Here is a 14309-nt window from a genome sequence, read left to right as displayed (position 1 = left end):
AGGAGTCTCGGGAGACAAGGGTGGCCAGCATGGAGTTGGATAGACTCCATCAAATCCTACATGAACATGTCACTGAAGGATCTGAAGTATATGACTGAAGACCGAAACAACTAAAAGCAGTCCATCCATGCAGTTGACATGATGGCACCTGATCATCATCATCAGAAGGTAAGATAATGGACACGGGAGTGTTGCAACTAATGCAGAGTTGAAAGATCTAACAGTTCTCACCAACACAACAGTTACAAAATTTTGGCACAGAGTTTACAACATCACTTGTGTGTTAGGAACTACCCTTGTAACTAAGCATCAGGGTTGTCATTGTAAGTTTAAGTGTCTTTTGCTAATGTTTTAACCACGGAGTGGGATGATTACGTAGGGGTTGAAACTAGTGATGGGATAATCAAATACTTTTAATAATTGAATAACCTCCACCTGATTATTTAGATTATCAAATAAACAATCAAATAGAATAATTGAATGAGCTACAAATATAATTCAATTGTATCACGTAGAATATTTGAATGCGTCACAAATCAATTTTTCGGTTTAAGTGTGTCGGATGGATAATCAAATGAAATAAGCGAATAGATGAACTCTGGAAAAGTCGTATTTCTATTTTTCATAAAACGTATCTCCAAATGTTGAAATTAATTGAGTGAATTAACTGTCTTAATAACATCACTCTTCATTCAATTACTTTGAAAGCATTCACTGTTCAATTGCTTCAGAATGCAGTTCCGAATGAATAATCAAAAAAATAAATGAATGGAAAAATTCACTATTTGAGCGTTTCATTCATTAGAATGGAATTTCAAATGAATAATCAAAAAAATAATCGGATGGGAAAATAATTAATATTCGACTGCCTCATTCATTCCAATGAATAACTGAAAAATAATCAAATGGGAAATATAATCGATTAATATGAAAAATCAAATAAGTTATTATTTTGCATTTGGTTATCCCATAACTAGCAGGAACACTTTATAAAGTAGGGAAATAAACTTCTGAGATTTTCACAACCCTTAACACACTAAGCACCAAATCCATTTTTTTGTACTTGTCCCTAGAAACCAGGCAATTTTAGTGATTTTCTAAACATTCCTTCTATACAGGGTGTATCATAATTAATAGTGCAAACTGAGACAGCTGTAAGTAAACAATAGTGGAAGCAAAAAAGTCTTAGAGAACATAGGTCTGCAAATGAGCCATTTGCGAGATAATTTAGAATTTGTTGTTACCAGCCACCACTGACTTGAAAACGTCATCCTAGTTATACTCCGCACTGCTTGACTTCTAAATTGACAGTTTGGCCGATTTTGAATCTGTCTGGTAGTTATACGCTAAAACATAGACATCCAACCAATCCCAAGCTGCCATTCATATCGACAGTTGCAATCTCAAACCTAGTTGCCAACTTTAATATTTACATTCGCCACTTAGTTAACCTATCTCATTCAACGTGTATGGTATTATGTATGGTTCACGATCTTTTGAATTTTTCTTCAGTAACTGGTGTTTTTTCACATTAGTCTTTATCTCTCTGGTACAGTATAGCGTAGCTTACAGCTTAGCATAGCATAAGTTAGTACAATACAGGTTTAATAGTTCAGTCATGATGAACAGAATAACACGTGTGATGACTCAGCCGTTATAGCATGGTAGTTTGTGGACCCGCCACTGCAAGCGACAGTGTCCAACACGTGCTCCAGTAATGCCGGCAAACCACGTGTAGGAAAGTGCGAGAGATGTTATTATGCGAGATATTTCAAGTCAATAAGTTGAATTTTCTTTGCTTTCAGTTCCTAAACTCAGTTCATTTTGTGTTGTGCACTTAAAACACGTGTGTTATGTGGCTTGATGAAATTAATAGTTCAACATGCCGTACTGTTTTGTGCCTGGCTGTAAGTCAGACTATGCTAGAGCAGTTAATGGTATTAAGATTCTTTTCACCACCGAAGGATATAAATAAATTTGAAAAATGGGTCAGAGCTATTCCATGAAAGGATAATGTATTAACGCGTAATAGTAGAATTTGTCAAGTTCAATTCTCTGATGATTTGATAGTAAAATCAGATAATTTTATAGTGAATGGTGACAAAGTGGTTATGTCTCATGTGAGATGGAAATTACATCTAGGAGCAGTATCTCACATTTTCCCTAATTTGCCGAAATACCTTTCAAGTAAGATTAAGTCCTGTGAAACTCCCAACAGGAAAAAGAATCTAGACACCACTAGGAAAAGAAGACAGAAGATTGAAGACAGGAGTGCATCAGCGAATTGAGAATTAAAAGATCAGTCTAAAGTTGATCAAAATTTGGGTTATTATTCTAGTGTGCTTTCTGATGCCGAAAAGACCTTTCCATCACCATTCGTTTTAGATTCTAGTCGATACATTTTGAAGTTTTAATTTGAATTTCATTGCACTTTGTACCATTAGGGGCCAATGACCTAGCTGTTAGCCCTTTCAGACCTGAAAGAAAACTGGAGGTGTGAATTTTTGTTTGTATGTCAAAAACTGACTAAAATGCTCCTCAATACACATATTGATAGTTTATTTTACAAAATAAAAACTAACATCCGAAAAAAAGGACCCACACAATTGTGCGTATCAAAATTCAAAACCTCGTATCACATACGATGATGTATCTTCAAAATTTACGTTCACTAACCAATGTACACACTTCATTGAATATATTCCGGTATTCAGTAAAGCTTCTAGATTAATATAAACGCAATAAATAAATAAATACTTACTTTTGGCACTATTGCTTCCTGCCATCTTGCCGATCAACTGTGCTTTTTAAACTCTTCTTCCTTCGCCCTGGCGGTCAAGCGCATACTAAAAACAATTTAAATACATGCCACATGTCTCGCACAATCACTGCAGTCCGGTCTAGCGCCGAAAAAACATCAAATACAGTCAGGGATAAATAAAATATGAACCCGCACAATTGTGCGTACACGGTCTGAAAGGGTTAGGCCCCTTTAAATAGCAAATCATCGTCTTTCTAATACCTATATCAGTGTTCAAAGTGAGTAAATTTATTTTCGTAAGAAAGCTCTTCCTTGCTCGTGCTAGTCTGCATGTTATTTTGTCCTTACTTCTGCCATCGTTAGTTATTATTTTACTACCCAAGTAACAATATTCATCTACTTCCTTTAAGGCTTCATTTAAATCTTGCACTCCTTACCCAAGACTCCGTCCATACCATTCAGCAATATCTCCAGACCTTGGCTGGGTACGTTGTTAATCACTCTTCTAAATTTATTAACTGTTTGCCCTGTGCCCATTCTCTACGTGACAATAATCAAAAGTACATTTTCAGTTCTCTCCGAAATAACAGACTACGGTTCAAGCAATAATGAAGTGTTTTTAACACGCCCTTCGAAAAGTATATGTGACATTCTTTTCCAGGCCGAGAAAGTAATTCGTTAAAAACTGAACTCAAAATCAATGTGGGGCGAAATATTTTTTGACTGTATCGATTCTATAGACAAAATTTCAGTTGATCCTTCAGGCGCCGGCTGTTGTCTTCAACATGTTATGGATATAATGCCCAAACTTGTTAATCATTATCTGAAGTGCCGATTTTTCTTCAGAATGAACGAAATCCAGCAAGATTTACAATACACGTTATAATTCGCATGTTAGGTCCATATTGAAACGTTACATAAATACAAAGTGGATCAGCGTTAGAGTGTCGGCCTCCGGATCCCAAGATAGCGGGTTCAAACCTGGCAGAGGTAGTCGGATTTTTGAAGGGCGGAAAAAAGTCCATTCGACACTCCATGTCGTACGATGTCGGCATGTAAAAGATCTCTGGTGACACATTTGGTGTTTACCCGACAAAATTAAATCTCAGCCATAGACGCCCAAAAGAGTTTCGGTTTACTCGGTCTGCCATCTAGTGGGGGCCTAGAGTAAAACGGAACGTCGAAATTGACTTCTGCATTTTAGCGGGCGTATTGCATCAGCTGTTCTCGTGGCAGTAGCGCGCTGGCAACAGAGATAACTGTTCATGTTTTCAATGAACAAGAAAACAGTCTTACTTAGGATTTTACAATTAGTTCCTTTAGCTACGAGTAAGTACATTGTACAGTCATTGTAACATGTAACCGTAACATACTAAGTAAGACTTGTTCATAAAAAACAACTGCACTTCTACCAAAGTATCTACGTAACAACTTTTCTTAATGTTGTATTGGTACCTTTTCCTAACCAGCATGATGTATACACACAATTAGTCAGTGGCGGCTGGTAACCACAAATTCTAAATTATCTCGCAAACAGCTCATTTGCGGACCCACGTTTACTAAGACTGTTTTTGCTTCTAGTATTGTGTACTTACAGCCACTTTAATTTGCGCTATTAATTATGAAACACCCTGTGCAACTACTTGATGGATATTAACTTGTGATATCTGAAAGGTGCTGTCGTCTACATTTATATCCCACTTGCTGCATTCAAATATTCTGAAATGTTTACTAGCATTGCAATGTTCTTTATCACTACACAGGGGTCCACTCTCTGTCAGTCAATATTAATGGAACAAAATGACATACCGTCACAATTCTTACACGGGGGGGGGGGGGCGAAGGCTACTTTACATGTTCAAAGTGACCCCCCTTAGCAGCCAAACAACGTCGACGCCGCTGAACTACCAAAGTACCGCTGTCAGTGTTGCCGGTCTGACAGCTGCCCAGGACACCTCGATGGTTTCTCCTAGCTCATTCAGTGTAGCTGGCTTCTGCTGATAAACTTCATTTTTCAAGGTTCCCCGTAGGTAGAAGTCAAGAGGTGTAAGGTCTGGAGACCTCAAAAGTCTGCGAATCAGGGAGCTCATGAAACCAGGGTAAGCCGATCAAGCGCACAACGAATTCTGAAGGCTGCAAAGTGGGAAGTGTACGTTCCTCTTCGACCTATCTATTGTCCAGGTAGATTTTTGGATTTTTGGATTTTTAATCCAAGTAGGTTCTGGCATCTCTGTGGTAGTGAGGCGGAGAGCGCCATCTTGTTGTAGGTAAAATCTTTCATTTCCAAACACCTCTCGGATGACACGTAAAATCAATGTTTGCAACATATGAAGATACACCTCACCAGTTACGGTACCTTCAAAGATGAAAGGGCCTATCAAACTGTGTGATGACAGACCACACCACACATTAACACAGAGTAGATTAACATGTTTGTCCACGTGAACGTCAGGACCTTTAGGAGCCCAATAAACACAGCTGTGGCGGTTTACAGTACCATTCAGTTCGAATTGCATCTCGTCAGACCAGATAACCATCCCTGCAAACCGTTCATCTTCGCGAAGCATGCCTTCAAACCACTCGCAGTACTTCATCCTTCGATCCAGGTCGTCCTCGTTCATATCGTGCAGCAATCTTGGAATGTACACTTTCGCAGCCTTCAAAATTCGTCGCACGCTTGAACGTATTACCCTGATTCACAGACTTTTGAGGTGACCTAATGTTGCAACACAGCAGCGCTGGAGGCTGCACTTGTTGCTGCTTTTGGTTGGCCAGGCCTCTTCTTATGCACATCCTGAACAGTACTGTCGGCTTCACATTTATCCAAATACGATAAATTGTTATGCGTGTTACACATTACGCCATGGCCATTGTACCTCCATCATGTTTTCGTACTTCCAGTACCACTCCAATATGTCCTTGCATTGCTCAGATGACAATCTTACTACATTCATTGCTACACTGTCATCTGCTGGAAAACGCGCACCAAGATTGTCGAGCCATTCATGCGACTTCCATCATCTGTTAAGAAAAGAATGGACTACACTACAACGCAAGAATTGCAACGGTATGTCATTTTGTTCCAAAGATATTAACTATCAAAGAGTGTCTACATTTTCCTAGACCCCTCTGTACATAAACAAACAAAAAATAAGTAGTAGTTTCAACCTATTTGTTGTTCTCTTAATTCTTAAATATAGATTACAAATGTGATACCAGCTACCTATTAACTAATTTATCTTATCTACTAATTCTCAAGCTATCATACTGCTTCTTGTGTCCCTCATTTTCATTACAATGCCCAAGCCTAAACTTCAAAAAGTTGTATTCGAAACATTATGATTTACGCCTACCCAAAATTATAAAAATTGACTCCTAACAGAAAATTGTATTTTGTCCACTTTTCAATACAATATTGAGAAAACTTTATCCTATAAATACAGTGGAACCTCAATTCTCCATTTTTGGAGGGACCATGGAAAAAAAACGTACAACACGGGAAAACGGAAAAACTGGGAACGAATGAACCATCAACAATTTGGCAAAACATCACAAAAATGAATTATGTATACTTATAATCTTACAAAGACCCCAAAACCAAACCAAAATACAGCCCCAATGGGCCTTCCGCCTACCAAGCAACTGCCCTCGGAAGACCTGCAGATTACGAGGTGACGCATGGTCAGTGTGACAAATCCTCTCGGCGTTATTCCTGGCTCTCTAGACTGGGGCCGCCATCTCACCATTAAATAGCTCATCAAGTAAAGGTAATCGTAGAATGAGTGAACCTGGAACCAGCCCTCATATCGAGGTAAAAATGCCTGACCTGGCCGGTAATCGAACCCAGGCCCTCCGGGTGAGATGCAGGCAAGTTAGACCGCGGGGTCGGCTTCAAACATTAATTACCAGTACGTGACTTAAAAATCTCGAAACTTTACATTCAGTTTTACGGGGGAAACCTCGTCAGGTTTGCTCTGAAAATTATTTCAGTTCAGCAACTTTGATCAGTCAGAGCCAAACTTCGAAAAATCTAATACCCGTAACGGCAAGCCAAAATCAATCGACCACAAGTACCTAGTTTTTAATTCTCTAATCTAATAAAATAAAGCACCTTAGATACAAAAGCGCCCAAAATGTTGGTGAAATCCTCTTTTTTATCTTCCTTTGGTCACTGGTATGATATAACTGTTCGTAGTCAGTTTATGGAAATCTTGTACCGCGTAAATTAGGCTTACATTGGTTATGTTGAACTCACGAATATGGTTTTGAATTGTTTTGAATGTAAGTATCTATCTTCAATTTCTCGAATGCATTAAATTCAATTCTGCCCATCACTAATCACAATCAAGTTGGAAAGAGAAAAAATATCATTAACACTTCTGAAATTAAGATTATTTGCGACCTTGAGCTCAGCTGGAAAGCGCGCTCGCTGTGCAAGTCGGTACGAGTGTGAAATGATACAAAACTTTAAATATAATGTGTGCAAATAAAACGACTGCGGTTTTTACATAATTTTAACACAAAAACGTGAAATTTCCAGTCTTATATTAGGACGAAAACACTAGTAGGCAATCCCAAAATCTCCCATGGCTTTATGTACGTAAGGTGCAACATCTGTTCTGGTCTCGATAACATAATCGTGTACGATAATATTAAAATACTACTGTAAATTTGTGTTACTTAAGAAGGAGCAGTTTCGATTCCTGCCTGAAAGCCCAGTGACTATACAGTGCCCTAAGGGAAATGCCGAAAACCTGTTCGGCAATACACTCGAAAAAAGTTTAAAAAATAAACATCTACACCCTAGACATAATGTAGACGTTTTGCAAGTACGAACATTTGGCGAAATTTGTTCCGTCTCCAAGTAGAGCTGTCGAAATGCACTCCGTCTCCTTCCAATTGTTGTGGACGCTCTCTGATTTACGATTTCCACGGATTCTCTAAACAATACCGGTACCACCCGAATGCGATGCTAAGATCCCTTATGCAAGTTCGCCGCCGATCGCTTTTCCAGTACCTACAGTACTTCTCAAATTACCGCAATGATGAGACGTTAACACCAAGATCCGTCAGTATGCCGTAGCCGTCCTTTCGTGAGATGCAGTTTCTTGAGAAACACGTGATCGAGGATTTAGCGTTGATGGGACTGAAATTTCTGGACGGTTGATCCGGAAAATCGTTTCTTCGAGGAACGGATAATGCAGGATTTTTACAATGTGATTTAATTAGGATGCTCGCGGGACCACGTAATTTGAACGAATAATATGGGAAAACGTAGTTTTCGGGAACGTATAATCGAGGTTCTACTGTAATGAAAAACTTTTTTTTAATCATCAGTACAACCGAGATTTTTGATTGGATCTACAGACTCTTTCGTAAGATCTGGAAAGAAGGGGACATACCAGTCGATTGGAAAACAGGCATCATAATTCCAATCTTCAAGAAAGGAGACAGAAAGAAATGTTCCAACTATAGAGGCATCACTTTAACATCTCAAGTTGGTAAACTTTATGAAAGAATTATGGAGCGTAAAATCAGACCCCTTATTGAAGAGAACCTCTTCGAAGAACAGTATGGATTCAGGAAGGGGAGATCAACAACTGATTTAATCTTTACAGTCTGTCAGTTAATGGAAAAATACTATGAACACAACCGAGATTTGTGGTTAGCCTTTCTGGATATCAAGAAAGCATTTGATGCAGTGAATAGAGAGAAGGTGTGGGAAGCACTGATGAAAATTGGAATACAGGATGACATGATACACCGGATCAAGAATTTGTATGAAGATACCCGAAGTAAAGTCAAAACACCTGTAGGAATGACTGAAACCTTTGATATAAAATCTGGGTTAAGACAGGGTGGTGTTCTGTCTCCTCTTCTTTTCATCACTGTGATGAACGAGATCCAGAGAAAAATTCACCAAACCATTGGAGGTAAGAAAATGAAAGTTATATTGTTCGCGGATGATATATGCTTGTGGGGAGACTCTAAAGAAGATCTTCAAGGACAAATAAACTCCTGGGCAGAATCTGCTAAAGAATATGGACTCATCTTCAGCCAAGAGAAAAGTGAGGTTATGGTCATGAAGAGATACGGGCAACCAATGGGACACATTGAAATGGAGGGGAAACAGCTACAGATGAACCATCAATTCAAATATCTTGGAAGTGTTATCTCTGATACTGGTTCTATAGATAAGGAAATTTTCCACAGAATTCAGGCAGGTAGCAACTTTTACAAAATAGTTAAAGACATAATATGGAACAAGAAAATACCAACAAAATGTAAGAGAGTCATATATGAAACTTATTACGTACCAATCCTGACCTATGGCTGCGAAACATGGACCATGAGAAACAAAGATGTTAGTAGAATCCAGGCAGCAGAAATGAAATTTGTCCGTGGCATGATAGGCAAAACACGGAGGGACAGAGTCCGTAATGAGGAAATCCGCAAGCAGGCTCAAGTTGTAAGACTGCAGGACAAAATAACAGTGCAGCGACTGAGATGGTATGGACATATGTGACGCATGGGTGATAACAGATTACCAAAAAAATGTACGATCTAAAACTTGAAAACAAAAGATCAAGAGGGCGACCAAGACTCGGGTACAAGGACAAGGTGAAGATTGACATTCAATAGAGAGGACATATTTGGAAAGCACTGAATAAGGAGAGAAGTTCAGGGACCGCAACTGGTGGAGAAGCCTTGTTTGCCGACCCATCGCTTAAGATGGAACGACGTGGGATACGTATGTATGTATGTATGTATGTATGTATGTATGTATGTATGTATGTATGTATGTATACGTTTTGGTTCTTATCAGATCATCTTCAGCTGGCTAGTAAAATTGAGGAGACATTATTAAACACTAGCAGAAAACTACGAATATGATTCACAAAATAAAGATTATTTGTGAAACTGAAAATTCATTAAAAATATAGCACGACTGTTTTAAAAGTCCTCTTGTTGCAAGTCTAATGCTAAATACACACTGTGGAGCAATGCCACTTAAAGGTGGCAGACTCCCTCACACTGGGAGAGGAATCTGTCATTTTGTGGCTATTCAAGTAACTAGCAGCACAAAACTTTTCTATTCGGGGTTTTTTAAGATTATTTACTACATACTGTTAGGTTGCTGTAACATTTTCGGAGCTTCTGAGATTTTTGGGTTTTCGAGTTAACAGAATAAGATCATACCCGATAGAAATTATGGCTTCTAGATCCCACATCAAATCCCCCTGTGAATAGAGGGCAGTAAAGTAATACTCACGGTTATCTAGCTAGAATCAAAATATACCCGACAGAAAAGTGTACTATCTGCAAAATCCCTGGATCAGTGATGGACATCAAACACCTACTTCAGTGCACAGGACTCAACCCAATCCAACAAAAACAAGGGAATTTACCAGCCCTATACTGGACAGCCAGGAACAAGATGAAACGAGACTGTTCCCTAATACATCTGTATATTATTAATGTTATTTGTACATTACTGTTTAGAGAGATCAATTTTGTATCGGAGTTACTTCCCAGTACAGTGGAAACCCGATTCTCCGTTTTTGGAGGGACTACGGAAAAAAAAAGGTACAACACGGGAAAACGGAAAATCCGGGAACGAATGAACCATCAACAATTTGGCCAAATATCACAAAAATGAAATATGTATACTTATACCCTAAACCAAACCAAACCCCCAATGGGCCTTCTGCCTACCAAGCGACCGCCCTCGGTCTGAAGGCCTGCAGATTATGAGGTGACGCACGGTCAGTGTGACGAATACTCTCGTCTGTTATTCCTAGACCGGGGTCACCATATCACCATTAAAAAGCTCCTCAATTAAAGGTAGCGTAATCGTAGAATGACTGAACCTGGAACCAGCCCTCATATCCAGGTAAAAATGCCTGACCTGGCCAGTAATCGAACCCGGGCCCTCCGGGTGAGAGGCAGGCAAGTTAAACCGCGAGCCTAGCTTGAAACGTTTATTACCGGTACGCGACTTAAAAGTCTTGAAACTTTACCCTCAGTTTTATTGGGAAAACTTAGTCAGTTTCCTCTGAAAACTTTGTCATATTCCTTTGAAAACTTCTTTCAGTTCAGCAACTTTGATCAGCCAAACTCTTCGAAAAATCTAATACTTGTAACACCAAGGAAAACAACAATCGACCACAAGTAGTTTTTCATTCTCTAATCTAATAAAATAAAGCACATTAGATACGAAAGCGTCCAACATGATGGCAAAATCCTTTCTTTTTAATTTTTATCTTCCATTGTAATTTGGTCACCAGTGTACTGCTCCTAGTCAGTTTGTGGAAATCTTGTACCGCGTAAATTAGACCTACATCAACTTTTAAAGGTTATGTTGAACTCGAGAATATGGTTTTGAAAGTATCAATCCTCAAGTTATCGAATGCATTATATTTAGTTCTGCCCGTCACTAATCACAATCGAATTGGAGAGAGAAAAAAATATCATTAACACTTCCGAAATTACGATTATTCGCGACTTGAGCTCAGCTGGAAAGCGTACTCGCTGTACAAGTCGGTATGAATGCGAAATGATACATATTTTTTAAATGTAACCTGCGCAAATAAGACGACTGCGGCTTTTATAACATTTGAACACAAAAACATAAAATGTCCAGTCTTATATTAGGACGAAAACAGTAATAGGCAATTCCAAAACCTCCCATGGCTTTATGTACGGTATGTACGCCTAAGGGGAACATCTGTTCTGGTCTCGATAACATAATCGTATACAATACACTAAATTTGTGTTACTTAACACGTTCAGTACCTGCTTCTGAGCGGGACACTTGAATGCCTGGACCGGCCATTTTCATGCCCGGCCCTCTAGACGTGCATCACTTTATACAATTTACAATTACTCCTAAACTATAAATGTTAGAAAAACGATACTTTGTGCTTACCTGTAGTAAATATTTAAGGTGTGATATCTGGTGTGACAGGTTTTAAAATACGTCTAATTTTATACAGCCTATCTGTATTTTCGGCATAACGATTACTGTCGCCGAAGTGAAGAAATGAAAGAATATGAAGGAAGCGTATTCGAAACATTGTTTTAGAAAATATCGTAGTATGAATAACAGGGTCTTCGGTCCAGTACATTTTTATATCAGGATTTTGGACTAATCGGTTTCCACGATTGCATGATCGAATTCTTTGTGAAAGGCCGGGGCGCCGCACTTATCACTTGACTCGCGTATAGATTGGTCTGCTCACACACGTACTGATAAAATTCGTCATTCATGAAAACACTCACGTAACTCAAAATATCCTGCTTATTTTCTATTTGAACGTTTATACCTGAATTCTCTGTAAATGGTGGAACGGGTGGAGAATAACTAGAATGATACGTATCAGGCACTTCACTTTTCTCTATAGGCCTATCGGATTCGGGAATTGCAATTTCCTCGTCAGTCTCACTTTCACTATCTGAGTCTATTTCAGGAATAAATTCATCACCAGAATAATCATTGTGAACAATATCTATTTAATCTTCCGTAAGAAACTTTGTATTATAAGCCATTATACTACACTCGGTAAGGACGACACGCACTGCATTGGAATCTCAAGTACCGACTTGACGCGTGAGGAAATTATGAGATTTTCCAGCTAAAACTGCTGAGATTAACATGAGCCCACTCAACGCAAGGGTTATCTTCCTGCTACAACCAGTAACGCTGACTAAGATGTAAGAACGCATAGATGACAAATATAAACAGCATTGCTTTGTGCGGAACATTAAACGTCTTACGCCATCCACGGCCCGCAGCATAGGAGCAAGCTTGAACGTCTTACGCCGTCCACGGTCCGCAATGAGTTAAGGAGCAGTTTCGATTCATGCCTGAAAGCCCAGTGACTATGCAGTGCCCTGAGGGAAATGCCGAAAACCTGTTCGGTGATACACTCGAAAAAAGTAAAAAAATAAACATCTAACCCTGGACATAATGTAGACGTTTTGCAAGTATGAACATTTGACGAAACTAACTCTGTCTCCTTCCAATTGTCATGGGCACTCTCTGTTTTATGATTTCCGAGGATTCTCTAAACAATACTACCCGAATGTGATGCTAAGATGATCCCTTATGCAAGTTCACTGCCGATCGCTTTTCCAGTACAGAACTTCTTCAAATTACCGCAAAACCAAGATCCTTAAGTATGCCGTAGCCGTCCTTTCATAAGATACAGTTTTTTTTAAATGCGTGATCGAGGATTTAGTGTTGATGGGACTGAAATTTCTGGACAGTTGATCTGGGAAATAGTTTCTTCGAGGAAGGGATAATGCAGGATTTTTAGAACGTGATTTAATTAGGATGCTCGCGGGACCACATAATTTTAACGAATAATATGGGAAAATGTATTTTCCGGGAACGTATAATCTAGGTTCTACTGTACAGCCTTAGGTTACAACACCACAACCCACAGTATACCCTGCCTGGCGTCTAGTAGGGACCCCAGACACTCTGAAATTTGGAGTGTGGGCTGGCGACTACGGGGTCCTTAGCCGAGTCCTGACATTGCTTCCACTTACTTGTGCCCAGGCTCATCACTTTCATCTATAGTATTCGACGTCCCTTGGCCAACTCTTTATTCTTTTACTACCCTGACGGTATTACTTTTCTAGGCTTAGGGAGTCTTTCATTTTCATGCCCTTCGTGGCCCTTGTCTTTCTTTGGTCAATATATTCATTTTTCGAAGTGACTGACTGATCCCTTCCATTTTCTGTCCCTGATTAGAGTTATATAGAGGATGTTTGCCTAACTGTACTTTCTCTTTAAAAAATCATCAACAAACACCACCACTTCTCATGTTGATATAAATTACTGTTCTTCCCTAGCTAAGGGAAATTATTCCTGAAATACTTGCCTGTATTTCTGTTACACCGGTAGTAACTTTCCCTCCATTTTTAATACCTTCCATGCAAGAACTCCTGATAGGTGAAAAGGGGAGAGAATACTCACCTTATTGGCTGAATCAATACATCTGGCATAATTCTTCCCATTGAGAGCTTCCTGAGCATCATCTAGGAACTTGGCTACCTTTTTCACCTTCCTGTAGAATTCCCCACCTTCCTTGTGGTCGGGGTCAAGCTTTAGCAGTTCACGGATCTCTCTAGGAGAAAAAAAATAATAATCAGTTTCTACTTTTATTACTGATAATGAAGAAGCTTGATGTTTAAAGGGGCTTAACATCTAGGTCATCGGCCCCACTTTTATTATCAAGTAAAGTAAATGGTGGTGGCTAGGGTTCGGAAGTTAATGACCAAAAACATGGTAAAAATGACCTAAGCATTTTAAGGATAGGCAGCAAGTATTAAGAGTATTTTCAATATTAAACGCGCCAAAAAGTGATCAGCAGACACATTCAATCATGCAAACTGACGGAGCTACAGTAGGTAAGTTAAAACTTTGTACATTCATTCAGTAGCATAGCCCTGATTATCACTCCATTTTCCTATTTAAAAAAAATAAAGAACAACACAATTTTAAGACACCTTGGACTACACCCCAAATTAATAAACATGA

The 14309-nt window shown here is 39.1% G+C and overlaps 1 protein-coding gene across 1 annotated transcript in view; it reads right to left on the bottom strand.

Moving 5' to 3' along the window:
* The window catches only part of P58IPK (dnaJ homolog subfamily C member P58IPK), a 66098-nt gene that overhangs the window by 25231 nt on the left and 26558 nt on the right, over positions 1 to 14309 (bottom strand). Inside the window, exon 7 of the mRNA XM_067158052.2 lies at positions 13746 to 13896. Coding sequence (XP_067014153.1) covers positions 13746 to 13896 — 151 coding nt within the window. The remainder of the gene's footprint in view (positions 1 to 13745; positions 13897 to 14309) is intronic.

This window comes from Anabrus simplex, chromosome 14 (assembly GCF_040414725.1).
Source record: "Anabrus simplex isolate iqAnaSimp1 chromosome 14, ASM4041472v1, whole genome shotgun sequence".
Lineage (NCBI taxonomy): Eukaryota > Metazoa > Arthropoda > Insecta > Orthoptera > Tettigoniidae > Anabrus > Anabrus simplex.
Note: the sequence above shows the minus strand (reverse complement) of the source record. Positions and strands in the feature narration are given on the sequence as shown.